Source organism: Anoplopoma fimbria, chromosome 6 (assembly GCF_027596085.1).
Source record: "Anoplopoma fimbria isolate UVic2021 breed Golden Eagle Sablefish chromosome 6, Afim_UVic_2022, whole genome shotgun sequence".
Taxonomy (NCBI): Eukaryota; Metazoa; Chordata; class Actinopteri; order Perciformes; family Anoplopomatidae; genus Anoplopoma; species Anoplopoma fimbria.
The window spans coordinates 10,592,832-10,620,770 of NC_072454.1; the positions used below are offsets into that span (position 1 = coordinate 10,592,832).

General features: G+C 39.1%; 1 protein-coding gene across 4 annotated transcripts; it reads left to right on the forward strand.

Moving 5' to 3' along the window:
* The first annotated feature begins 5,026 nt into the window (after positions 1-5,026).
* LOC129092075 (receptor-type tyrosine-protein phosphatase epsilon-like) lies at positions 5,027-27,939 on the forward strand. 4 transcript variants are annotated; one of them, XM_054599859.1, is made up of 21 exons: positions 5,027-5,138; positions 12,514-12,739; positions 18,803-18,874; positions 19,428-19,524; positions 19,954-20,027; positions 20,467-20,603; positions 20,775-20,865; positions 21,013-21,089; positions 21,173-21,209; positions 21,311-21,408; positions 22,019-22,138; positions 23,159-23,322; positions 24,182-24,317; positions 24,502-24,651; positions 25,140-25,233; positions 25,577-25,653; positions 25,792-25,926; positions 26,145-26,270; positions 26,441-26,592; positions 27,563-27,698; positions 27,815-27,939. In XM_054599859.1, the coding sequence occupies exons 3-21, from the start codon at positions 18,808-18,810 to the stop codon at positions 27,887-27,889; spliced, it is 2,043 nt and encodes a 680-aa protein (XP_054455834.1). In that variant the 5' UTR covers positions 5,027-5,138; positions 12,514-12,739; positions 18,803-18,807; the 3' UTR covers positions 27,890-27,939. The 4 variants fall into 4 exon arrangements, with proteins under 4 accessions (XP_054455834.1, XP_054455836.1, XP_054455835.1 ...); XM_054599861.1 differs by lacking the exon at positions 5,027-5,138 and adding an exon at positions 6,771-6,818; XM_054599860.1 differs by lacking the exon at positions 5,027-5,138 and adding an exon at positions 10,458-10,505.

Sequence of the window (27,939 nt, forward strand, 5' to 3'; positions counted from 1 at the left end):
CCAGCCAGCAGTCACTAGTGAACAACTTGTCATCATGGCCTATTTCACAACGATATACCCGCCAGTGCCAAGCCGTGGTGCTTCAAGTACAAGGGCACAGCTTAAAATGTGTAGTGTGGGTTTGTCATTGGTCGCAGTAAGGATACTTCTGCTCTGTGGTAAGCGTTAATAAATCAAATCAGTGCAATCAATCACTGTATTGTAGTAAATGTGAAGAACATATAAAACGTCTTATTAAATTGTAAAATCTGCTTGAAGGATTCTCTCGCTCAGATGTGATAAAACGAAGTGCTGAAGGTCAGATTGGGTTGTTTTTCAGGACAGGGGTCTATTTGACATGCAGGTAGGAACCATTTTCCAAACTAAAGGTCTCAGGGGCCTTGAGGAAGTGAATGTACCCATAACATAGCACCTCGTTGTCCATCCATGAAATGACCTTCTCTGATAGCATCAGTGCTGTTTAACTGAGAAACAAGCAAGATATGATATTATCTGCATGGAGTCAGTGAGGACCAAAGCGAAGCATAGTATTGATATTGGTATCGATACACCAATGCCTCTTGTCAATTGGAATTGGTGTTTTTATGTTGCACAAAGCACTGATGATTTAAACCTCAAACGGTCATTGTTTCTACACTGATGGGAACAAAGATGCTCCATTAAGATGCAGCATTTAAGAGATCATTTCTTTTCTTTTTTTTTTCTTTTCAGCAGGCATAAGTGTTTCTTCCATGGCAATTAACTTCAGCTGGGCGAGCAATCCACATGATTCACTCACAACGCATTTCGGTTAATTAGAGCCGAGCATGACGGTTGGATCTCTTTTTGACTTCAGTTTGGAGAGAAACTAAAATAATTCAATTATATGATGATTGTAAATTAGGTAAGTGATTGAGTCACACACACACACACACACACACACACACACACACACACACACACACACACACACACACACACACACACACACACACACACACACACACACACACACACAAAACTTAATATATCACAAAGCAGTGTACAGCATTGGCTGTTTATGAGTATTTATAGAGCAACACTGCCCCCAGCTGAAATGTGGTATGTGCTGCTGGTGCTACATGGACTACATGCTTCAGAGAAGTGAACACAAAAGCAAATTGTGTTTACACAAAAGACTTAAATGAATATTAATCCTTTAAATGTTCACTTTGCAATTAATTAAATGGGAATAAAAAAATTCAGTTACAAACATCTCAGGCTGTTTAATAGAAGTGACGCTCAATGTTTGCAACTTTCAAATAGGCAGAATTTTAATAAAAAACTAATTTTATGGATTCACTATACAGGGCTTCAATGTGTTTTCAGTTCGAGCGCAGATATTTGATGACCTCTGACAGCACAAGCATGTGATTGCCTCAGTACAAACATTCAGCTGACTGTGACACAGTGATGGTGAGGTTACGTCTTGTAGAATTATTTGTTTAGTAACCCCGAACTGTTATAAAAAAACTATATAAAGTCATCTAAATCAAATACAAGATGATGCGGCTGCCATCTGGACTCCAATTCATTCACTTGATAACACTGATGTTTTTTTGCTAACTCTGTATAACTGATATTTTGTTATGTGTGTTCTTAGTTCTCCAAAAAAAATTAAATTTGATGTAGGGCCTTTTTGACTGTAACATAAAGTACTCAAGCACATGTGTCTGAGACTATTTTCCACTTTCAGGAGTTGTTGAAATGTGTGCACAATAAATGCAATAGAGTCTGCGCACATTTAACATTTGTTGGTAGGATTATCACAGATTTAAGTCTCATACTGTTATTACGTAATCCCTCAAAGTTTTCTGTAAATCACTACAACATTTGCCAGGAAGTTAGTTAGACAGCAAACACATCTGTGAAAATGTAATGTCATACTGTATTTGAGTAATCGCAGTATATTTTTGTTCTGTCTGAATCTTGTTTTAGAATTTCAATGATCAACATTTTAACACTATAACTACTAAACTGTTCAGTCCTAATGACTAGTACAGTGTAAAGAGTTATGATTCAGTCAGACTGGAAAGACAGTTGAGAAAGGACAACCTGCTGCAGAATACCATTCTCTCTTTTGTGGGGTTTCTTTAGTGTCAGGACTCAAATGTTGCCAGTAACATTTACATTTGGGCATTTCAACATGTTTAATCAAAACTCAAAAATGTTCTTAAACAGAGATGAAATGTAAATTCTTAATGACTATGACTTCCGTTAAGATTATAGATTAATTTGCAGAATCTATTTCTCAATGTTCATTTATCTACAAATCACTGTTTAAACACAATGTTGAAACACATTTTAAATGAATGGAACAGTACATAATAATTTGTAAATGACTTGTCCTAACTTTTGAATGTCTTTATTTGGCAGCAGTACATCCTCCCTGATTGAATCAATCCATTTATTTAACATAGCTTCCACAAGAGGTCAGCAAAAACAGCCCACTTATACTAAATTATTTATTTTCATGTAATTGGAAAGTCAATAAAAGCCATAGAGGATTATCCCATATACTGTATAAGAAGCACAATTTGTTTATAACATTTTCTAACAATGCAACAAAATGTATTTGTGATAATTAACAGCCCAGCAGACATGAAATCTGTCTGCGTGGCTGCATATCCTAGGAACAGAGGAGCCTTTGCACAGCTGCCCTCAAGTTTTCCTTCAGAGCTCATATGTCTGACTCACGAGTCACACGTGTACATGGCACACGCTGTGCACACACGTCTTTAATGGTAATAAAATGGGATTGTACACAATATAAATGCGATACAGGCGCAGAATAAAGACACACATGCAATAATCCATGAAAAAACAATGTTACAATGTTAAAAACAACAGTCGATATTCAACAAGGCATGAATTAGAAATGTTACTCTCCAACAACACCAAACTTACACAGAGGCTTAATATTACATTTTGCATTTCAACATTCCATTTCCATTAGATGATAACCTTATTTTACTTTTTGCTCATCTCATTTACATATTTTTTGTAAGCACTTGAAGGCAGCATGAGGGATCCATCATTGAGCAGATGGCTTTACTAACATATGTGGTCTAAAAGCAGTAAAACGTTACTATAAAGGCTGTCTGTGTGATTTTGTGAAGTACTGACCTATACAGCACTGTGACCAACCCAATCCTTTTTGTAAAGATAATGAAACATTAAATAAAGAAAATAAAACATTAAATAAAGATAATAGATGATATTGCAGCCTTCGTGGCATCAACTTAAGATCTTAAAAATAAGAACTTGAAAATGTAAATATATACATATATATATATAAATATATTGTGTTTTATATGTATGAACAAATGTCTCAATAAAGTTATTGAATTTAAAAAAAAAAAAAAAAAAAAAAAAAATAAATATATATCTAGCCGGCATGCAATGAAACGGTGATCGCCGGAATTTCCATCCGGGTGCTCCGGTCACCGGGATTCTACCGGGACGGCTCCTCTAGAATAAAACCGGTACCGTGATAAAAACGGTAATCCGGCACACCGGTATACAGGAGGATGAGCCGTTCGGTCCACCATGAAAACATCATGACATGACGTCACTGCACCGCTACTGTTACCTTCGTGGCATCAACATTTAAGATCTTAAAAATAAGAACTTGAAAATTAAATATATATGAAACATTAAATATAGAATATAACATTTAATAAAATATATGAAACATTTTATATGTATGAACAAATGTCTCAATAAAGTTATTGAATTTAAAAAAAAAAAAAAAAAAAATAATAGAGGTATGAGCCGGCCGGTCCACCGGTACCGGTAGGCCTACCGTGAAACATTAAACATTAAAAACATTAAATAAAGATAATGAAAATCTACCCGGCATGCATCGCCGGAACCTATTTCCATCCGGGTGCTCCGGTCACCGGGATTCTACCGGGACGGCTCCTCTAGCTCCTGACGGCCCGGTCCACCGGTACCGGTACCGTGAAAACACCGGTAATCCGGCACACCGGTATACAGGAGGATGAGCCGTTCGGTCCACCATGAAAACATCATGACATGACGTCACTGCACCGCTACTGTGACAAACGCGAAACATTAAATAAAGAGAATAAAACATTAAATAAAGAGAATAAAACATTAAATGAAGAGAATGAAACATTAAATAAAGAGAATATAACATTTAATAAAGATAATGAAACATTAAATAAATAGAATAAAACATTAAATAAAGATATTAAAACATTAAATAAAGATAATAAAACATTAAATAAAGAGAATAAAACATTAAATAAAGATATTAAAACATTAAATAAAGAAAATAAAACAATAAATAAAGAGAATAAAACATTAAATAAAGATAATGAAAAATTAAATAAAAGAATAAAAAAAATAAAGAAAAAAATAGTCCACCTGTACCTTGGAGCCCCTAGCCGACTAAGGCTAATAGAAAAAATAGAAAAACACATAAACAAAATTCTGTTTGTCATATTACATGAAAAAACACCCCACAAAAAAAGAATACCACACAAAGTTTGATAGGGTCAATGTGAATTTGTAATGTAACACCCCCCACCACAGGAATGTTACACCTTAAAGCATCCCTTGATGTATTGAACAAACGCCCCCGTGCTTAAATGTCAAGCTTAAAGCTATCATAAGGGGAGTTTATGCACAGGCCTGCCCTTCCCAACGTCCAGTGATGCAGGAAGAATGTGAGGGATGCTGAGCGTCCACCTGATACACTGCTTTGCGCCCGGGGGAGGATCTCCGGTCTCCACTCCGGCTGCCATAACACGGCTCAGCTCAGGCAGGCGAAGGGGGGGGGGGGGGGGGGAGAGAGAGAGAGAGAGAGAGAGAGAGAGAGAGAGAGAGAGAGAGAGAGAGAGAGGAAGAAGAGCATCCTCGGAGAGCTTCTGCTAGAAACATGATCATCAGGGAAACGTAGACGCGGTGTTCGTCTCCGGTCAGATGATTCGGCCACACTTATGTTTTTTGTGCGTTATTCTCCAAAAGGACATAACACAGGAGGAAGGCGTCGGGTCCGTGCATCATCATCATCATCATCATCACCATCAACAGACTGATCATCACCAGCCGCCGCTGCGCTGTGTGAGGCGAGGTCATCGCAGAGCACCACGGTAAGAGGAAACATAAACCGCAAATCATCTGCGTGTTTGTGCGTAAACATCGTCTGTTTTCTGTCGGGTGTTTTTTTTTTTTTTTTTTTTTGAATTAAACCTCTCCTCCGGCAGGCCTACTCAGTGTGGATGAGGTGTATCAGCCTCGATGCTCTCTCTCTCTCTCTCTCTCTCTCTCGTGATAAGCCCACACTGCATTTCGCTAAAAGCAGAAAATGCTTCAGCTATAACAAATCTCCAGAGATGAGAAAAACAGCATGCAGGCTACAGGGAAATGGGGGGGGGTTATATTCTGTCTACGCTGCCATTCCTGAACACAGACAACATGGTCCACAGTAAATATGGGTTAGTGGAGCAAAACCACACGCCCGGCGACCACCAGGATGCTCCATCATGACATTATCTTCTCCTCTTCCCTTAATTGCTTTTACCTTTTAATGGAGAGTCATCTGAGGATTTGTTGATTTCATTTAGACATTTTTATCACATTTTAAGGGCAAGGCTCGCCTTTGGATTCTGCAGCATCCTCACTAGTCTAGACAGGAGAGGTGTGAGTACACATGTAGCCTAGTAGAAAGGCCTGTACGTTGCATACTCAACAAGCATCCTGGACACTACAGCTTACATTATATATGGGTTGTTTACCGATATGACTTACTACTACTTACAAGGTAAGGCTGTCTTCAACCAAATACATTCTTAGTCCTTTAAGACTCATAGGATTTTGTCAAATAATTGATTAGTCCATTTAATCCACAGATCTGCAAAGAAAATCACCACTTTAAATCTTGTGTTTACCAGAGATGTGCTCATACGTTTCTTTGAAATAGATCGTTCTGATGGAAATCAACTAAAGAGATCTTGGTCGACTAAGACCAAGATGATCGATAAGTCAGGTAATCAACTAAGCATATTAAGGTTACATTTTGGGCTTCAAAATAAAATACACAGGCCACACATCCTCTCAGTCTCCCATATTTGTAACATTTTTTATTGTGGCACTAATGTCAAATACTGACCCATGAATGTGGAGCACACAAGTGACAGACAGGAATAATTTCATTTTCATTGCTATAATTGGCTAGTAGGTTACATGCTCTGACCTTAATATGATCGTTAGGCGACAATAAGATGCCATAACGGTTTATGGAAAACTGGTGGAAGTCCGAGAATGTGTTCAGACATGGATCGTAAATGTTCCTCATTTGCCATAACTTCATTCACAATAACTACACTTTGAGTTCCTTAGCTGATTAAATGACCTGATAAACGGCAACATTCATTTTAGATTTGCCTCAGATTGCTCATCCCTGGTCTACATGTTGGGCTACATCACCCACATCTTTTTCACCTGGGGAACACATGAGCTATAGTTAGACACATGCTAATTAAAGATTCATTTCTCGATGATGACTTTTCAATATCCTCAGGTGAGAATGATGCTGATATGTTTTAAACTGGTTGAGCGTAGGTGTGAGTATCATACATTTGACGGATGAATGCAGGACACTGATATGACAACAGCCCCATGTAGAAAGACACACAAGTCATTGTTGAGTCAAGATGATATCTTTCATAAAATGACGTCCATCTGCTTGGGGGATAATTCAGAGGTTTCCATTGATGCTTTATCACATGACGGTCATCAAAGCTAATTCAGTGCTTCACTGGTGTCATCAGGTAAGAGATTGATGTTGAACACCTGGGCTGAAAGGAGAAAGAGCAGCTGGGGGGAGATAACTGTAAGCTAATATCAGGGTGTGAGTGACTGCATTAAAAAAGAGACATATAAGTGTAAGTCTTATTATGCCCTCTAAAAAGCACTATCTTAATTTTAAACAAGCAGTCACGGGACATTTAACCATAGAGTTTTGTATTTAAATAGTTTGTCGACCTCTCCCTATTCATGTTTCAGTGCACTCACACAGATGAAGATGTTTTTTAAGAGTTTATAGTTCATGCAGAAATATTTAAGCCACAGGGTGGGAAAGCTTTTATCCAAACTGATTTATATTTTCAACATTTTATTATCTGGATTACCCTTCTTTATTGTGGCTTGAACATTCAGTTATGAGGGCTAGTCAGAGGTTAATTTGGGTTTATACATTTTCCATTAAGGTGGTAATTATCCTTCATAGTCTCCTGATCTGAACTTTATGACTAGTCACTGTTGCCTTCTTTGTCCGTCACAATTTTCTACTGATTGCATTCTCACAACCTAGTTTATCAAAAAGTTCCTGTTTTTATTTCCAGTAACCTCTGACTCAAGTCTGGTTTATCATGTTGCATTAATGCACGGCATCTATTTGAAGCTCATCCGCTCGCCCTGCGAGGTCAGTGTTTCATGAGAAAGCCATGACTTGTGGTTTATCTTGCTGTGAGAAGAGGAAGTGCTTGTGTGGTCACTCTGTGGTCTGATAGAGAGGAAATAAAGTGACTGTTCATTTTAATGAAACTCTGCTGCACTTAAACACAAAGAATGTTTCATATAAAAGGAGTCAGAGAATTTGAGTCTGACTGAACACTCAACATAGTTTCAAATATAACACCTAACAATGCGTTTACATCATATATTTGAACACATAATAGTCATGATTAGACTGCTGTAACACTGTTTGTTTGTTTCACAGTTCAGTTTCATTCCACTTGTACTAACTGTAGGGACTGAGACAAACTTGTTACCGTTGGTTGAGCTGCAAAAGAACGATTGGTGAAGCTGTAATTGCGATGATTATTATCTCTTGTCCCTGGTTCACCTTCACTGCGCCCCAGAAGTGTCATTATCAAAGTCCTCAAACTTGAGGCTGGAGATTACTCTACTCATCCTCCGATATAAAGGCATAAAGATAATATTCTTCAGCTATTTCCCTCGGCAATAACCACTTATTTCTAAGCGTGTGTCCGAGGCTCAGGATCTGACATGCTCAGTAGACCAGTCATGTAAGGTTCAGGGCTCTTGTGAGTATAAAGTTAAATGAAGTCTCTAAGTGGCAAATCTTGAGCGCTAAGAAGTGTCTTTTAATGTATTTTATTTAGCAAAAGACACAATTGTGTCACCTTTTCAGCATGGTATGTCTTTATCTCATTTTTTTAAAAGCAGCATTTTATAGCAGGCAACCTTGCAGCGTGAATCAAATATACAAATATAAAGATACTTACCTCATCTGAGCTTGTGCACAAGTGTTAAATCAAATTTTCCGAATTGGCTGACAAAACACAGCCTCAGCTTGCTCTCCATGTTGAGCATCTTGAATGAAGGTTACTGCATGAATCTATGCTCTCTGAAGGCTTAGTCTTTTACCCCATTACATATGAAACTCTGGATTTATCATCTCAGGAAGTCACTTGCGCCTCTGGGGTAGATGCCATCAATATTGGATTTAAGTGTCAGGACTGCAGCAAGTAAATAGCATGAATAGCTAGATTCATTGAAGTCATTGAAGTGGGGTGTGGGAAGAGCACCATCAGATATGTGCATGGATTTCAAATGTAAATGCAAATTACAATTAAAATAGTAAAAAAGGAAAAGACAACAATAGTTATATTTAATTTTTATTATATAATCAAATAATAGTAGCCATGCTACAGTACTTAGTGTATTTATGCCTGTTTTGGTATGAATTAATAATCGAACCACAGAGTGCTGGGTGATGACTGCACTCCCATAAAACTTTAATGGCCTGCATGTTTCCCCTCTTAGTCAATGGGCAGAGCGGCACAGAAAGGAAGCGCTTGTGCCTGCAGTAATCGTATGCCATGAGTATGTCTCCTTCTTCTTTGGACTGAATGTGCAGGGCTGAAAGTAGAACAATACTCTGTGTGAAAAGATGAGGATGGTTTCATAAAAGTCTCCCAAATGACTTTCACGCAAGTCAAATACAGTATGAATAACTTAGCATATTTTATACATTTAGTTCAGGCTTTTTAACTTTAATGATAATATATTACCATTGCAAAAAGCCTAGCCTACTTCTTTGAAGGGTATTATACTTCGGTGTAGCAGATTATATATTTTTTATTAAAATTGTCGTAGCACTGCTTGGTAACCAAACTTTTCCTTAACCTGCTGTTTAACAACTAGCATGGAGTTCAATCTGGGAGCTGAAAAGTGCTCACATCCAGAGAACAGCACCATTTCTGCCTGGTGACTCTGTGATTCATCTCTGATTGACAGATGCAGTAACAAGATTTATTTTTGCAGGTCAGGTCAAAGGTCATATGAGCTGTGTCGTGACAGTTTTTCCTCAGCATACTGAAGTTTTGAGCTGGAACTTCTTTCCGCATCCATACATTCACTAGTTCCACATGTTGAATAAATGCACTCATTACTGCTGTTTGAATCAGATAAATTTGAGCCATCCGTTGCCATAATTGAGACCTTGAACGAACACATTAAACCACTAAAAGTCAGCATAACTCTGCTGCATCAACTAGGATCTTTCTATTTTTTAAAGTGAGATGTAGCCTCCATGTATTTATGATCTAATTTAAATCAGAGGCAAGTAAACAGACTGCCTAAAATATTTAGCTATTTCAGTTTTGCTTATCACCACTGAATGACTGCAGGATTGAACTGAAGGCAAGGTTAAATAGAGATTCAAAATTTAAGGAGCAAAACCACCCCACGCTGTCACAGTCTTGCACTGTCTCCAGATGCCCTTAGACTTTTTGTTGACTGGTTTGAGTTGTCGTCTGTGTTTTCTGTTCTGCCTTCCCCTCGTTTGCCCACCTACACACCTGCTCTGAGTTAGCCTCGTTATTTCTCCCCAGCCAATCAGCTCCTCTCCTGACCCTTTCACAGTCATAGCAAGGTAAACACAGGTGTAATTGATCAAATTAATTATGGTTTCCGTCTTATTGTCTGTCACAGCCATTCCAGTGAGCCAACATTCACAACACAAGGGCCTAAATGGAACAGGCCATAATTAATGCTATTAATTACACCTGTGTTTACTCAGCATTGACATGTGTAATGGCTGCTGTGAAAAGGGCCAATCAGCACCATTTCAATTATCATGCCTAGTCAGCTCAATCTCCTCACCTGGGCTTCTCCGCCCATCTCTCCACCCTGCACTTACTCCTCTTGTCAGATTAGTTTGTATTTAAGTTGTAGCTTTCCATTCCAAGTTTTTGTTGGTTCTTTGATTTTCTTCCGAGATGTTCAGTTCTGCCCTACCTGTACTAACCCACTGTGTTTGGAAATTGGGATGTTCCCGATTTTTCACAATGATAAGCTAGTATACTTTAGATTTTGATAAAATATAAGAATTTATCCTTTAAAGTGATATTAACAGTGAAAAAATATATTAAAGGTCCATAAAACAAGCCAAAAGGATACACACCAGTCAAATGTATTGTGGTGGGAAGGTAAATTCACGAGCTCATTACAGTGAAACCTGGCTTTGTTTTAACAATTTTTGCAGGTCCCCAAATTTATGGAAGTGCAAGAGCACATTTAAAATCCTAATTTATGGATCTTTTTACCAGGTTTATAGTCTTTAGGTGAAAGTTGATTATTTTAATGGCAAACATGTTTTTGTTCAAATGCCATTGACTTTTCAACATTTGGAAAAGTTGAGCACAGCTCCGACAGTATGGGGATACAAGGTGTTTTCCGTATATTGCTCATTCATTTTCCCTCATCCCGGCTCAGACTGAGTAAGCTTGCCCAGCTGGGTCTAGTGACTAATTCCCCTCTTCTACTCTGCTTTCTACTCGGCTGGGTCTCAGCGGCCAAGTGTTTACAATATGGCTTTGTGTGTCACACCTGTGGGCAGTGGGACTCTGGGAGAGTAGGAGTGAAGGGCAACAGGGGAACGCTTTCTGTCTCAGACTCAAGCAAGGCGATAGAATAACATCACAGTCAAGTCTTTGTGTAACTAATGAAGAATTTTTTCCAACATATTTTATGCAATGGTTTTCTTGTACGATCACATTCACGGACAGATCTAGAAACGTGTAGAGGGGTACCTTTAATTGGGCTACAATGTTTGTGAACTCCTTTCTTATGTTACTGTTATTAAGTTAGAGTGTGATTCTTATAATTATATTATTAGAAGCAAGAGATGCATGTGGGCAAGCTCCTCATGTGCACCACAAACACTGGCCGTTTCTCAATATGTGAACTTCTCTGTACTTGTGTCCTCGTGAACTTGTGAAACGTCATCTAGTGCGGCCCAAGTACTGTTCCAATACACAAGTTCGCATTCAGCCAAGTACGGTCCAGATACCCGGATGAGTCCTCGCTCCGCCCATTATATCGGGGATGCATCGGAGTAGACTTGTGTGGACTTTGGACAGCCAAGTATCCCAGAATACATTTCACCAGCAAACAAGAGACGACAGTGGCGGAGACGGCTCACAACTGTCATCATATCATTGTCTAAATACTGCTGTTGTGTAACGGAATTTAGTTTTAACATTTTTTTAAGCGAGAATGTAGTTGTTAAGACTTAAAATATGCGGTCAATTTATCCAGATAGAGCCTGTTTGAAAAAAGCGCCGACGTTTGTCGGAGATATGAGAGGACCAGAGAGGAGACCGGGCGGTGGTGCTCATGCAGCCCGCTGACAGCAGCCTGATCTCGGCTAGGCCTCTCCAGATGTGGCTCTGTGGTTGTGGTTGCAGATGTAACACAAAACATATACATATTAATATTTTAATATTTTCTAAATGAAAACGAAAAAAGGCATGGTTGTGTTTTATATCATATTTCGTTTTATTGTCAATATATATGACTGAAGATAACCGGAGTAAGCGGGACCGACGAGCTGAGTTGGTGACGTCGTGACGTTGGGGACGTCATCAAGTTCGCTGCTGTTCCAATTGCAAAATGACCGTACTGCGTCCTCCCGTCCTCGGGAGTTTGTACTCCCGAGTCGAACTATCCAAGTATGAACTTGCAAGTTTGCAAGTCCATACTTGACCATACTTGGTATTGAGAAACGGCCACTGTCTGGGAAGACTAATTTAGGAAGAATTATTTTTGCATGCTTGGTTAAATAGCTTGTTAACGTTTTTGCTTTGCAACAGTGGGTTCCGCAAGTTTCAACAGAGGTTGTTGCAGTAAACGGTACAAAGACATTCAGCATGTAATGTACAAATGATTGTACGTCCACACCCAGTTGATTAAATGCAGTGCAGAGTCATTCTCTCAGACATACTGTGCACAGATGCAAACTCCCACTCATCCCACTTCTCTTATGTTGTCTAATCATGCATTACAAGGTTGTTTTTTCTTTGAGTCAGCCCCAAATTGTGAATCACAGAAAATCTGCCTTTTTTTACAGCGTAACAATGATATAAACTGAATAGCATTTGGGTTTGGTTGTAGTTTTATACATTACTCACGATTGTCTTTTGCTTTATTTCCCAGGTTCCCATGATCCTCTGTGCCTTGATCCCAATCGAAAGCTTTCAAAACAACCTACCTCAGTCATCTCTTCATCCAGCCCTATTATCGATATCTGAGGATGTGAGTAGGAGAAGGACTGAGGGTAGAAAACCTCAATAAGTCCAACCAAGAAAGGAACTGGGATCACATGACTGCTATGGGCCGACGGGTCAACTGATACCAGATCACACTGGCTTTGCTTGGAAGTGTAAGTCTTTCATTAATCCATCTGACCACAGAACAGATCAATTCTGTTTCAGGGAATCAATTGAAATTCAATCAATTAATGGAGAACAATCTAATAATCACAGTGTCTCCTTTCTAGATTGATTCGTTGACCTTAACTATGCAGCAGATAGTATTTGGAGATATGTAAACAGAGTTGAGAAGATGAGATAAAGATACATTCCCAGTATTGGGTATTATGTATTCTCTTGCACTATGTTTTTGTCTTACGTACTTTGAAAGGCGGCCATGTTGCAAAACTTCCCCCATACATAGAATACAGCCATGTGCATTTGAAGATATAGCAGCAACTTTCCAGACTCTACAGCTTCATCCCTTTTACTGCCCCTGTGTACTAAGGATGTCTACCATTATGGCTGTTATCTCTGAACCCAGAATCTAGACATTTATCTCCTCCAGCTCCAACTCCTCTCCAGTCTCATCTCCTCTCTCATCTTTCCTCCCCTCTCTGCTGCCACACTTTACTGACATGTGTTTGTGCTCTCGTCCCATCCTTTTCCTTGGCACTTGACAATGGCTGTTTCTGGTATCCTTTTTCTTTTTTTTCTCTGCCTTTGTTCCTCCTCTCCCTGGAAACAAAAAAATGATATTTTATCTTTTTGTGTACAAGACATGCCATCCATTTTGTGCCAAGCACAAAATGTGGATCCGTCTTCTTGAGGCTGTATTGATTCGTTCAGAATCTAAGACATGATTTCAGATTTCCCTGTGAAGAGAACATTTGCTACCTTTATTATAACGCAAACTACCATCCTGCCATCTTAAGTTATTTTCATATTTTTACTAGTTATCTTTATGTCTCACTATGAATTTTTAGCCACTCAAACTTAGCAATATTGGTCCTATTGTTCCGGTTTAGAAATCATAGTTCAATGAGCATTGCATCTGGCAAATATCCATGAATGTCCTCCACACAGTGTCACTGATGGAACATGTTGAATAATGTATAAAGCATGCATTTTTCAAATCAATGGGAATTTCAATAGCTGTAAGCTTTTAGCAAGGTCAGGTCAGTGAGGTTGCTGTTTGTTATGCAACATAACCCAGTTATGGGTTATGTTGCAATACATAATTACACATTACCAACATGCAATGTAGGATTCTGGTGTGGTGATGCAAGGGTGCATCAAACGTTAAAATGATTGATTTAGGTTTTAACTGAAATCACATGCTGCACTCTGCACCATGTTGAACTGTATAGTAAATGGAAGTGCACAGAAGATCATTGAACCAACATTCCCGAAAAACAGTATCATTAAAAATAATAAGATGACAAATAATGTTGTTGGCTTTGCTAGTGGCTAGATATTTTATTAGATTGACACTGCATTAACTCATAATCATGCAAAATAAACCCCCTTTATTTCCAGTGAGCTGTCCAGTCTGTATTCAAACACCTGCAAGGTGCATGCTGGGATAGGCTGCATGCACTCATAACCTTAAGCAGGTACAGATAATGGATAGACTGTGAATGTTAAAGCCAGTAGGGATTAAGGGTTCAGTTTGATTTTTAATTAACAGAGCACATGCATATATGAAGTTTAAAAGCAAAAGAATGATTTTAGTGCTTGTGCCTTTTTAATAGTGCCAAGCACCAATGTAAAACATGATTGGCAGTGTTTCCACTTTACTGAAGTACTTTTTTTTCTCTAATTTGCAGATTTTAGGACTACCTTTTAAAAATGACCATAATAATTACCAGCTGGTTCCCATTAGCACTTCATTGAGGCGCCTCAGTAAACCAGTGGAACCAGTGCATTTTCCATGTTTCATCGTTATATATTTCGGAATAAGATATAAAGAAGGATTGCTGTGCCAGCTGCTCATTGAGATTCCTGGCTGTGAAGCTGAAATAAATTGCCCACAAATACATGGCTGCAATTCATTGTGCTGTAGCAAACTGGTGCACTATGACAGCCCCTATAGTAAAGGAACATGAAGCGAAAAACATGGCTGCAGAGGAAAGAGGAAGCATAAAGTAGTGAGTTGTAGAATTCCAGGAACAGGATACAACCAACAAACTTTATACATTTCAACTATGATAATAGATTTAATTACATTTTAGTGAAGATACATAATTGTCAAAGTAAAAAAATAAAAAAAAGGAAATGTCATCCCTATGATGCAGCGTCCATTCAGAGTATCATATTGTGGCAATTGGTCAGTGAAACAGTCCAGAAATCAGTATGCGCTCTTAAAAAAGGTTTCTCAGATTAACAGAGGTGGAATATGACACAAATCACCCTGAAGCTACTGCAACTACCAGTGGATATAAAATCTTCTCATAAGATATTAATTTAAATCTACCATTATTGAAGATATTTAACTTTTTATGGTAGCTATGCACTTGAGAAATGAGAAGCTTGCATGAAACAAGACATGTATCTTCAGTGAAGTGTGCATATATTCCATTATTTAAATTAGATATTTAACTAAGGCCAGGAGGTCAGCATGGAGTCATATGATTGATTTAATACAGTATTAAGAATTCTGAACAAATGTTCACAGAAAAGCAATTTCTCAGCACTCAGACTTGTTTCGTTGTTTGATATAACAGATTTTCTGGGTTATTGATAAGGAAAATCTGTGGTCTGGTCACATATTTGAGGTTAAATCTGTAAGTGCAGTCATTTTAAAAACAGCATGGGGGAAAAACTCTCACCTGGGTCCGTTATATTTTAGTTTCTCGTTGGAAATGGATAATACATCACCTTCCCCTGCACAGTTTGGTTTGATTCATGATAAACATGAGTGAACAGGCTGCAGGTCTGGCAAAAGGAAAAGAAACATTTCTGGAGTTTGCATTACTGTCTCTGATGTCTATTTTATGAGAGTCTCGTCTTCAGGTTTTCATGTGAGAGCTAAGGTGAGGGAGATGTTGAAGTGAAGCAGAACAGATTCATTTTATGGTGCTGTGTGTCTTGGAATTTGACAGATGTACAGGAAAGTAAAGATTCTTTACAGCTGTCTCACTTTTAATGCACAGTAGTGTGCAGATCTTCAGCTTGTGTCTGTTCACAAAAGCACAAAAGCAAAGCGGATCAATGTTGAATAATGCATATTTGTGCTCAAAATATTAACATTACCCTCAAGGTTCCACCGGCATGTGATGCTTTCTGAATGTTAGCATTGCATCATGCATGGGTGGGATGATTTGCTTCTGCACTCCGAACTCAACTGATGCAGTTTAATTTGATTCGCTGTGAACATTTATGTCAAGCAGGTGCAGGAGGTTGAAGTTTTCACCTTGTTGTTAGTATTTCATTAAATAGACAGGAAAGCAGGGAACTGGAATGATGAAGTAGCTGGTGGGTAAGGCGAAGCCAATTATACCAAAGCTTTTTTTTTTTCCTTGTTTAAATTGGGTCTCTCCAGCAAATCCTTTCAGGGTCAGATGATGTCATATGCTAATTAAGATATATAAATAGTGTATTGTAAATGGCATGAGCCATAATGAAAAATGTGTCATGAGTCATGGCAAGTTTCATTAAGATATATGCAGATTTTTCGTTTTAATAAGATACATCAAGTGTAGGTCATGTCCTGCCAGAGTCAGCTGCTGGTTTCTCAACTAAAAAAAACATTTACAATTCAAGGCTTAACTAAAGCAATAAATATTGTTTATAATGAAGGACTTTTGACTTTTCTTGCCTTCACACTGAAGACCTCCTCAACACCTACAATCACCATGAACACAAACATTTGGTCTTAAAGAGAAGAGAAAAATTACACTCATTTGTCCAATGCTTTTTAATAAAAGTGACAATAAGTGCGTTCCATAAATAAACTAATAAGTAGCCACACTGGTAATGGTAACGGTGCATTCCCATGCTCTGCTTAGCATATAGTTAAGTTGTGTCAATTCCCTCAGTTGGTCTGAGGTCCACACTGCAATATATAATGTTAAAATGTATCTATCACATTTTTCTTTTATACAGAGAAATATTCAGTCTAGATCTGAGTTATCTCTTTTTCATTAATAGTCATTTTAAGTGAGTCATTTGATATGTTTTTATATTTCCCTTCTGTTCATTCATATCCTGGCTGAACGGCGTCTATACTGTAGCTGCCAGGAGATGACGGATATGCAGCGACCTGAGCAGTGACCCATACGCACAGCATGCCTTGCAGCATTGAGCTGTAGGAAGGGTCTGTGTGAGTGAATGTGACTTGCCCAGTGGGGTGGAGTGGGGAACAGGTGCCGACACTGTCGGCTTGTTAACACTGGGGAGAGAATTGGCTCCTCCAGCAGAGTGCGGCACATATGCAACACATAGCCTTTGGCTGTGGGACGTATGTGCAGGCATGCATACATGTGAAGTGACAAAAGGCTGTGTGTGTGTGTGTGTGTGTGTGTGTGTGTGTGTGTGTGTGTGTGTGTGTGTGTGTGTGTGTGTGTGTGTGTGTGTGTGTGTGTGTGTGTGTGTGTGTGTTGCACACAGCTATGTTACATGGGTGTAAAGGGAATTTGATTTGATTGTCCAATGATTATTAGTATAAAAATAGACATGTGACTGCACTGTGCACATTAAATACATAAAATAAAAGGAGTTTTGTCCAGCTGGTGCCACCCTGATTAAACATTCTGCAAATGTATGTGTGCATGCATGTCAGCTTCCTTGGTGTTGTACAGTCTATTACTGCAGAGATAGACTGTATAATGTGCAAAACACAGAGCCCCGCTATTTGTTGCCCAATAATACTTTATAAGTTCCGACATAAATTTTGTTTTGAGCACATTGTTATAGCATTATGTGGCTCTGTTTTCTCCAAAAGCATTGGGAGATATACTTATATAAAGCACCCTGGGGTTATGTGCGAGAAATTCTCTCAAACATCACAAATGAGGCCCCTAGATGACCCATTTCTGGATGAACTAAATTGACACAATGAATTATTCCATCCAGTCTTGTGGCCTCTATAACGAGGAGGGGGACTTGGAACAGAGGATAAATTAGGACAATCACTTCTTGCGCCGCTCATTTATTCCATCAAAGCCATTTAGGCAGATTTGCCCCGTTTGCCCAATTTATTCTGTTATTTCTTACCCTCTCATTTGGAGAACGGTAGGGGAAAAAAGAGGAAAATGGATGTGAGTTTGAAGGAATTGGCAGCTACATTTTGGAGATAAAAAGACTCCAGGATAATGTGTCAGAATCGTTTTAATTCTGGTGTAGTTATGAGGAACTTGACATATCCCTTTTCCTTTTTGGAAAGACACTCACAGAGCTCTGCCCCAAATAAATCACTAATAGCTTCCAGCAATAAAAAATAAACTGAAAAGGGAGAATGTGGTTGAAAATAAAATGAGAGTTCACATTAGAGAGAGGCGGTGTGAAGGAGGGTGAGAAAGGGAGAAGCTGCAATAAAAGAGGAAGCACTGTATAACCAGTATACATATGCTAATCTTTACACTACGTTTGAGCTTGTTTATCAATATCACTTTAACTCTGGGGGGGGGGAACTAATTATGTTAACACATTAACAGTTTGTCCACTGTCTTTAAAAACTGCTACTACATTGAGGAACAGCATGCATGTCTTATTGTCACTGTGCAGGATGCTTTGCCGGTCTTCACAGTGCTGTACATGAAAGACAACGCAGCAAAATGAGATGGCTTCTATCAACACTACGTTGAGCTCAACTCAAGTGTCAAATCCACATGGTCCGTGGGGGATATGGTTACTGTCACCTGAGGGTTAAAGCCTGCTTTCTGGTTTGATGTCTGAATATTACGTTATTTGATATGCCGCTGCTCTTTCAAGTCAGCCTGGCAGGACAAGACTGCAAGCAGATTTCCCACAAGGACTTTAACTGTTCAGCAGAGAGACAGACATCACTCTCAAGCCTCATCAAAGAGGAGCTCTCCTTTGCTGCCCTCTGCATGCTTCACCAGGCTGCAGATGCATTTCCTATTGATTAGGCGCCTTCTAGTGGACATTGCGGGGAAATACAGGGTTTCATTTTATTTTATTTTTTTCATGTTTTAAGTAACTATTGTTTCTTTTTTGTTTTTTATCCACAGTGACAATGGTGTTATTTCTGATTGGGATCTCTATTGCTGTGAATAATTCATCTCATGGGAATCAAACTGCAGGTAATGTTGAAATGTCTTGATAATATTATTAGTAAATATCATTAACACAGAAAAAAACTGAAATTATGAGCATTAAATCACACCCTTGCACACTTTAATACATTCTGATATTTTGCTGTTTTACCTTATATGTCAGCAAATTTTTGCAAATGTTATACATATATTGCAGATCACCGATTTTAACTCTTTTGTACTTATCCCATCACTTGTGGCTATGTGGTCAGCCTTAAAAAAATGTTACATAGTTTTAAGGTAAGGTAATACTTGATATTATGGAAAGTATACATATTTGCTTTCTTGCAAAGGGTTAGGTGAAAAAATTGTTAAAGCTACAGCGAGCAGCTGTTAGCTGAGCACAAAGATTGTAAACGTTTAGAGGTAAAAAAAAAATCTCCCTATCATCACCTCTATAGCTCACAAATGAACTTGCTCCATATTAAATGGATGATAAAAAAAAGTGTATTTCCCAAAACAACAAACTATACATTTTATTATCCATTTGTTTGACTCTATTGTGAGATTGAAACTATTATTATCATTGTTTTCTATCCAGGAAACCCCACCCATCAGGGTGCTCATGTGCTGCCCTCAACACTGGTCATATCCCTGCTTCTTATCATCGTTGTCTTGCTGACAATCTACTGTCTGAGGTGGGTAAACGTGCACACACACATTACACACTCACTTACTTATCTCTGAGTGAGTCTCTGCTCTTGCTCGCTCCCTTTCAGCGTGTGTGAGCATGAGAGTGAGTGTGTTGGGTCAGGGCATCGGGTGGGGGTGGTTTTGAAAACAGGCGGTGAGCAGTGGCTTATGGGTAAACAGCTGTACCTCCAGTAAGACAGCAAACAAAAACAGCCAGGTCAGGTCAGGTCACAGACACTCATTCCCTGACCAGCCGGTTCAGACCTCCTTTTCCCTGACGACGACATGAGGAGGAACAGCTTTGCCTCGCTCAGATGGTTGATATTGGTTTTGGTATTTGTTGGGTTTTTTTGTCTCTTTAATACAGATATCTGCCCTTTATGTTCTCTGATGGTTTTGCTTTTTCTCTGCTTCTCACTCGGTCATCACTGCAGGTTCAAAAACCACAGGAAAGCTCTAGTTACCTCGGTGGATAAAAAAATTCCAAATGGCTTCTTGGAGGAACAAGGTACTGTTGTGCTCTACTCAATATAACCACCAGTGCATGAAAATATAATACAGCCTTTAACTTTTTATTTCTTTTACGTTTAAGTGTAGGTTAACATTCTTTATAGACTTGGAAAGTTTCACGTTCTGAAGTCCAAGGTAGCTGGAAAGGTTTTGAAGGCCCTTCATTTTCCTAGCACGTGGGGAGCCATATAACCTTTCACTTCAAGGAGAAAATAAATAAATTAACAGAAAGGCCACATTCTGAGTTAAGACAGTTCTGTGCAGCAGCAGCAGCAGCAGCATGTTTATGACTCAAGAAATCATTTCTGTCATGTACCCACAAAAGTAGGAAATCTTAATGGCCATCAGGCTTGTTTTTGCAGGTGCTATGAGAGCTTGTAATGTTCTCTATTGGGAAACATTAGCTGTCTGACCGCCATATATTCCCTTAAACACAGGAGAGCAGACAGTGGTCCTCCTTCCCAGATCTCCCTCGCCATCCAAGAGGTACTTCCCCATCCCTCTGGACTCGCTGGAGGAGGAGTACCGGATACGCTCCGCCGACGATGGCAAGCTTTTCAGAGAGGAGTTCAATGTAAGCAGGAGTTTGTGTTGTGTGGACTTTGCTCTACCGTCTCACTAAGATCTTTGTCCTGCAAGCATAGAACAAGTAGTGAAAATAATAATAAAATGTTATGTTAGAAGGCTGTGTTCCAGTGGCTTTATTTTTTATCTCATGAGGATTGGGGGGGTTCTTTCTTTATAGTCGCTGCCGTGTTACTACCACCACGGGTCCTTTGAGGAGGCGAGCAGAGAGCACAACAGAGAGAAAAACAGATACCCAAACATTTTACCATGTGAGTGAGGATCTATATTCTGCAGCGGACAATATTAATGTAACCTTTAGACTTGCCGTTTAATTGATGTCTAAATCGTAAGGAAAGGGCTCAATGAAAAATGAAAACCAACTTTATTTAACCTTTTTATTCTCCTCTCTTCCACAGATGATCATTCAAGAGTGTTGTTAAGTCATCTTGATGGACATCTGTGTTCAGACTACATAAATGCATCTTACATTGATGTGAGTCTTGGTAGCAATTAATCTTTTATTGCATATACTTTTCGTAATACATTATTATTAATACTCTGTTTTTTTCCACACAGGGTTTTAAAGAGAAGAACAAATTCATTGCAGCTCAAGGTAAATGTACATTTTTGCTTGGTTCAGTATAACAGTAATTTTAACATGCAAGTAATGGAGTTTATGACATTGTTTTAATACTTTTCTTAATTCTGCTTCAGGCCCAAAGCTTGAAACATTGGCCGACTTCTGGCGGATGATTTGGGAACAGAAAACAGCAACTATAGTAATGCTGACAAATCTGAAGGAAAGGAAAGAGGTTTGTCTAAGAGTGTTCTCCGCCTCCGCAATAATGTTACAAAGAAGGGCTGGGTGTTATAGAATGAACCTATACAATCTATAGGGCTCAAGTACACCATTAGTGAATCCTTTTTGTATTCTCATGACCCAAAGTCATGGGCATAATTTGTTTGACCCTTCTCCCAACTGATAATCTATACAACGTGTCACCCAGCAGATTACTTAGCATCGCATCAAATTCAGCCTCAAAGGGATGATCAATTGAGAGCTCAACTGCAGGTTTGATAGGGCAGAATAGAGGCATCGGGGATCAATGACGGAATAATTGTTGATAAGATCCTAAGAGGCTTCATGATAATTAGTCTGAGAATCTAGTTAATGAGTTGAAACGTCACGGTGAAGATCTTATTGACTGACAGAGTCGCACTAAGTCTCTGTGATTGCCTTTGGATTGGATTGTGAAATACACACGTGAAAGACACATTTCTTTAGGATATACACAATAGATGGTGATTTAAAACCATTTGATTTAAAAGTTACAATGATAATACCAACGTGTGTTCTTTATAGAAATAAAATTCTTCTAGTTCAAGGACTAACCTCTTTTATTGATTTGATTCTCTGACCAGGACAAATGTCACCAGTATTGGCCAGAAAAAGGCTGCTGGATGTACGGGAACATCAGGGTGGCGATGGAGGACTTCACTGTACTGGTGGACTACACCATCAGAAAATTTTGTGTTCAATATGTAAGTAGAATTTGTGGATCTACATATCAGAATGTTAATAATTTGAATAAGGGATGCATTTTTTAAAAATCATTATCAGCATTGAATCACTTTTTTCAAACACACAACTGACTTACCTCACAGCACATCAGTAGAAATGTAAGCATACAGTACAGCAGGAATAAGGAAACTTTTATCCCCAAAAACGGCTAAGATTAGGGTAAATAATGCTTTAATCTAGACATGCTCTGAAAATACCTGTGCTTTTTTAAATATTGTTCTTAATATACTTGTTAATTGCTATAAAAATCTGTTATCATAATAGCTAAATTCTTAGTCAAATTAAAATTGAAACAAAGCAGCATTGGGATGGTGTACTAAAAGTAATGTTCCCCCTGGGTATATTTAACAAACCTATAATAGGATGCAAATTATAATACATAAATGAAAACCAGTATGGAAACACATTAAAGAATATTAAAGGATGTATACAATAGACTAAATGAAATCATCAATATGTAGGTGTATCTAACCTAGAGTAAACACTGTACAAATGTCTCATCTTTAGAGCTTCATACACTCACAGTATCTGTATTTCTCTTCCTGTGTTTTTGACTGCCAAGTAGGGTGCCGTCTCAGTGTACCGAGAAGCCTTCAGACTGCACAATTCACTTTGTTCCCTTTCCATTTGAAGCCAGAGAAGTACAGATATCCTCTCTGACTCTGTGAAAACTGTGCTGTAGCGCTGCAGTACAAGCTGAACAGACTGGGTGCTTTTTACATTCGGCTCTCTGAACACCAAACAACCACGTGTTCAAGAGAATAACGTTCTCTTGAGAGAGCATTCATGAGACACGAGAGCGAGGCAGAGGCAAACTAGTACACATGTTAAATAATTATATTCTGTCACAAGTAGCAAAAGGACAATTTTTTTTCTCCAAATGTTTCAGTTAATTTCAGGTTTTATTTCCAGTAGGTAAAGTAGTTTGTAGAGTAATCTTGTCTGCGCAGGCTTTAACTTTGTGTGTATGTGCTTCACAGCAGGGCAGCGATGGTGCACGAGCTCCGCGGCTGGTCACCCAGCTCCACTTCACCAGCTGGCCAGACTTCGGGGTGCCGTTCTCACCCATCGGCATGCTGAAATTCCTCAAGAAGGTCAAGGCTGTCAATCCATCCTATGCTGGACCCATTGTTGTGCACTGCAGGTAAAAATGTGTAGTATAACAGAAGCCAGACAGCCAGAAGATGAGATATAATAGCATCAGAGTTGATTGAAGTAATTATTAAGGAGAAGAAATCACAATTTTTTGAATGATAACTATCCTGTTTTGCAATAAATCTATGAGCAAAACAAAAAATAAATGGTACGTGAAAAAAATCAGCAGTTTAATGGGGCTTATGTCAGAATATTTCTTTTGCTTTTTGTGGAATAAGAGGTTCAAGATACACTTCTTTAAAATAGCATCATGTTTTGTTAAATAGACCTAATAGGGACCTTTTTATCATTTCATTAGGATCTGTTATGCTAGAGATTGAACTTTACTGTAGGTCAAACGCGGAGCATCAATAACTATGGTATGTGCATATGTTTTGTCGGGCTAATCAGTGTAAAGCCTCACCAAAGAAATCAGCAGCCGATTGTAGCAACTGTTGCAACAGGTGCTCGGGGACTGTTGTTCTTGAATGGGGCCCACTGAGGAGGCCTCAACACCCCGCTGTGGAATCCCAGCTCTGCTCCCAGTGGTGCCGTCTGCCCAAATGACCCTTGTAAATCTGTTAGGAGTGTGTTTGGGCTTCAGAGGTGAAGCACTTTTACACATGCTTGAGGCTGTCCACAGTTGATGTGTATGTTAAATAGGGGATAGCATTGCAATATACAAACAAGAATGCAAAAGCGTTATTTGTATTAATATATCATGTCCATTATTCTGTATTGTGTATTATTTTATTGCGGTGTCTCTATTTGTACAATATCGATACGGTATTATCCGCCACATTCTTTTTCTCAGCGACACTTTGTTACAGAGAAGACCTTGTGCCTTCTTATTGTCTGTGTGTCCACAGTGCCGGGGTGGGGAGGACGGGGACGTTCATTGTCATTGACAGCATGATCGACATGATGCACATGGAACAGAGGGTGGATGTCTTCGGCTCTGTGAGCAGAATACGGGAACAGCGCTGTCAGCTCATCCAGACAGATGTAAGATTTGACCCTCTCCGACCTGTTGTACCTTTTGGACAGACAGCTCAACTCACTGCTCTAGTTGTGGCAAAAAAAAAACAAGCAAGGACGTGGAAAACAACCACGTCTATGATATACAAATATAGAAGGAAATAGTTTGGCAAACTGAAACTACTACTTCTACCTCTGTCTTCCTCCTCAGATGCAGTACTCCTTCATCTACCAGGCTCTGTTGGAGTACTATCTGTATGGAGACACAGAGCTAGATGTGTGCTCTCTGGAGGGCCATCTGCAGAGGCTTCACAACACCAGAGCTCCCCACGACAGGCTGGGCCTGGAGGAGGAGTTCAGGGTAGGAAGACAGAAACTCACATTTCAGTCAGTAATTAATCGGCCACATCATTCTGCGTTGGTATATTTTCATGGAAAACTTGCCCAGGGTACCATTCTTGGCTGTAGTTACATAAAACAAAAAGATTTGAATCAACCAAAATGAGAAAAAAAAAAAAAAAAAAAAAAAAGACACCACCATCTTCCACGTAGGACGAACGATAGCTTGGTGAAACATTCTCATTTTTGCTACTGACAGTTTCCTACTTGCTAAATGAAATTATTACATAATGCCTCTTCTTCTTCTTGTTATTCTTCTTGTTATTCTTCTTTGCCCACTTCTTCACAAATGCAAAATATTTTGTCCAGCCTCTGTGTTTTTACTTGTTGCAATTTTGTTTTATTAAATATTGTCCGGGTCACCATATTTACTAGCATATTTACTGCCCTGCACTGATAAAAACAAACTTTTGGATCATTTCAATCTACTCTTTTTTTTCTCCCCTTCAGAAGCTGACCAACGTCCGCATAATGAAGGAGAACATGAGAACCGGGAACCTTCCTGCCAACATGAAGAAGAACCGGGTGCTTCAGATCATTCCGTGTAAGGACTGCTCCGATACTCCGAACACTTCCATAATACATCACATCCAAGCAACATCAAAGTATCCCTGCTGGTGATTTGATAGACGCCGTACACAGATATCTGTCTAATCAGATCATGTCTGTGTGATCAATGGCATTTAAATAGGGCTTGTATCATGACTTAAAGTAGAGAGTACAGAGGGAATGGAAAGCCTGGCTACAACGTTTTACAGTGAAAAATGTGGCCTTAATAACACAGCTAAAGTTTGACTTGACTGTTTTTTTTTCCATCGGCCTTCTAAAACTTTTATTTTATTAGGAATCACTTGTGGAAAGTTTCGTTTCCCTTTTTTCTTTTGCAGATGATTTCAACCGAGTAATACTCTCAGTGAGAAGAGGACAGGAGTTCACCGACTACATCAATGCCTCCTTTATTGATGTAAGCACTCCCTCACGACCTCCTGTATGGATTTCCCATATAAATATATATAAAGCTCATTGTTTCCTTTACAAACAATGCAAAATATTATGTTTGCTACACTGGCATGTGTTGTTTACCGGATGATCTGCCCTCCAGGGCTACAGGCAGAAGGACTATTTTATCGCAACCCAGGGCCCACTGTCTCACACAGTGGAGGACTTCTGGAGGATGGTGTGGGAGTGGAGGTGTCATTCAATCGTTATGCTCACCGAACTCAAAGAAAGGGAGCAGGTACAGTATGGTGCTTGAGTTGCACATTTAAACCATCTTTTTTTGTTCTGTTATTTCATAATCATATTTTACTTATTTCTTATTCCTGACAGTCTTTGTATGTATTTAATGGTTTTATATAGTTTTTGTGCTGCACTCTTATAATATAATAACAAAAATAAGATATAAATCAGTCAAATGAAGTCTAATTGTATTTCCATCTGACCTTTCCAATCCAGGAAAAGTGTTTCCAGTATTGGCCATCAGAGGGCAGTGTAACATTTGGAGATTATACTGTTGAGCTGACTGGAGACACACACTGTGAAACCTTCACTCTCAAAGACATGGTGCTCACCTACAGACCGGTGCGTAACGTTCAACTATAACATTTAAAAGATGTAAAAAATAAAATATTAATTGACATATTTCCCCCCCCCCCCCCCCTGTTTTCATTGTGCTATCAGTTTAAAGTTCATGAAATATCCACCATTTTTAGCTGCACTAAAATAACATCATAAACTCTCCATCTCACCAGGAAAAACAGTCACAACATGTCCGACACTTCCACTTCCACGGATGGCCTGAGATCGGAATACCAGCCGAGGGAAGAGGGATGATTGACATCATTGCCGCTGTGCAGAGGCAGCAGCAGCAGTCTGGAAACCGTCCCATAATTGTGCACTGCAGGTGAGGAACTTCAGTTTGACTATTCTTGCACCGTAATGTGCATACTCAGATGAAACTGATATAAAGTAAACCGAATAATATCTCTGTCGAGTCATGCTTTTAATTCACCTCCTTTCATTTTCACCGTGCGTTTATCACCCGATAACCTGAATCTCATTGTGATATAGGAATGAATTACATTTTTTACAGCTAATTTTTTATTCTTTCCTGCAAATTACTGTCACAGTAAATTCTACATTTTGCCTCAGTAGACCTGGTGTTCTATGCCTAAACCACTTATGTGATCCCTTATAAAGACTTAGCTGTGAAAGCTTTGATCAGAACCTAGCTTCAGGTGAAGTGATTCTAAAGCAGCATGCCCCTGTGGGATTGATCCAATCCACTGATTCACAGTCAATTAAAACCTCTCAAAGTGAAATCTCCTCTGACTCCCACTATGATTAATCTGATAAGATGAGCTAACGACAGGAAATGGTGTCATCACTCTCTTCTATTCCTTCATCACCACTTGTCTAAGAAGGGCTTTTTAAAGCTTTTTCTCTGCCCCTGGGAAATGGGGCTAACCCGTTGCAATCCCCAACGTCTCTCTACACTTCTCTGCCGAATCGCACATCACTCTCGCACTCGCTCCCCGTCTTTCTTTCTCCATCCCAGCGTCATTGTAAACATTGACTCAGTCAAACACTGAGCTTCCAAACTGATTAGTGTTAGCATTTGGATTAGCCTCTCTTTAAGTGAGGATAATTATTAGGACTATTACACAAAGGTCACCTTTTCTCTTGCAAACTTTTTTTCATTCAAATGGAAAAAGGATTTGCTGCAAAGATTACAAGAGTTGCATTGCAGCATTATTGTTAAGGAACTGAGAAGCGGTTTGAATTTTAAATGTCCTTATCCTACTAACGTTTTCCAAGGCCGTCCAGTTTTCTGCATTATGTGGCAGCTGATAGTGTTTTCCTTCATGTTTCAGCGCTGGTGCGGGTCGGACCGGCACCTTCATTGCCCTCAGTAACATTCTGGAGAGGGTGAAAGCTGAAGGCCTCCTAGACGTTTTTCAGACAGTTAAGAGTTTACGCATGCAGAGACCACACATGGTTCAGACTGTGGTAGGTGGAAAACAAGATAATATCAAACCTTCTGTGCAGCTTACTCACACTTGTGTTTGGAATCATTTCTGCACGTATATGCACAGTAACACTTTCCCTTCTGCTTTTCCTTCCAGGAGCAATACGACTACTGCTACAGAGTGGTTCAGGATTTTGTTGAGATTTTCTCAGACTACGCCAATTTTAAATAATACCTGTCGGATAATGTTCTGTATACTTATGTCAAATTAATTCTTTTTTT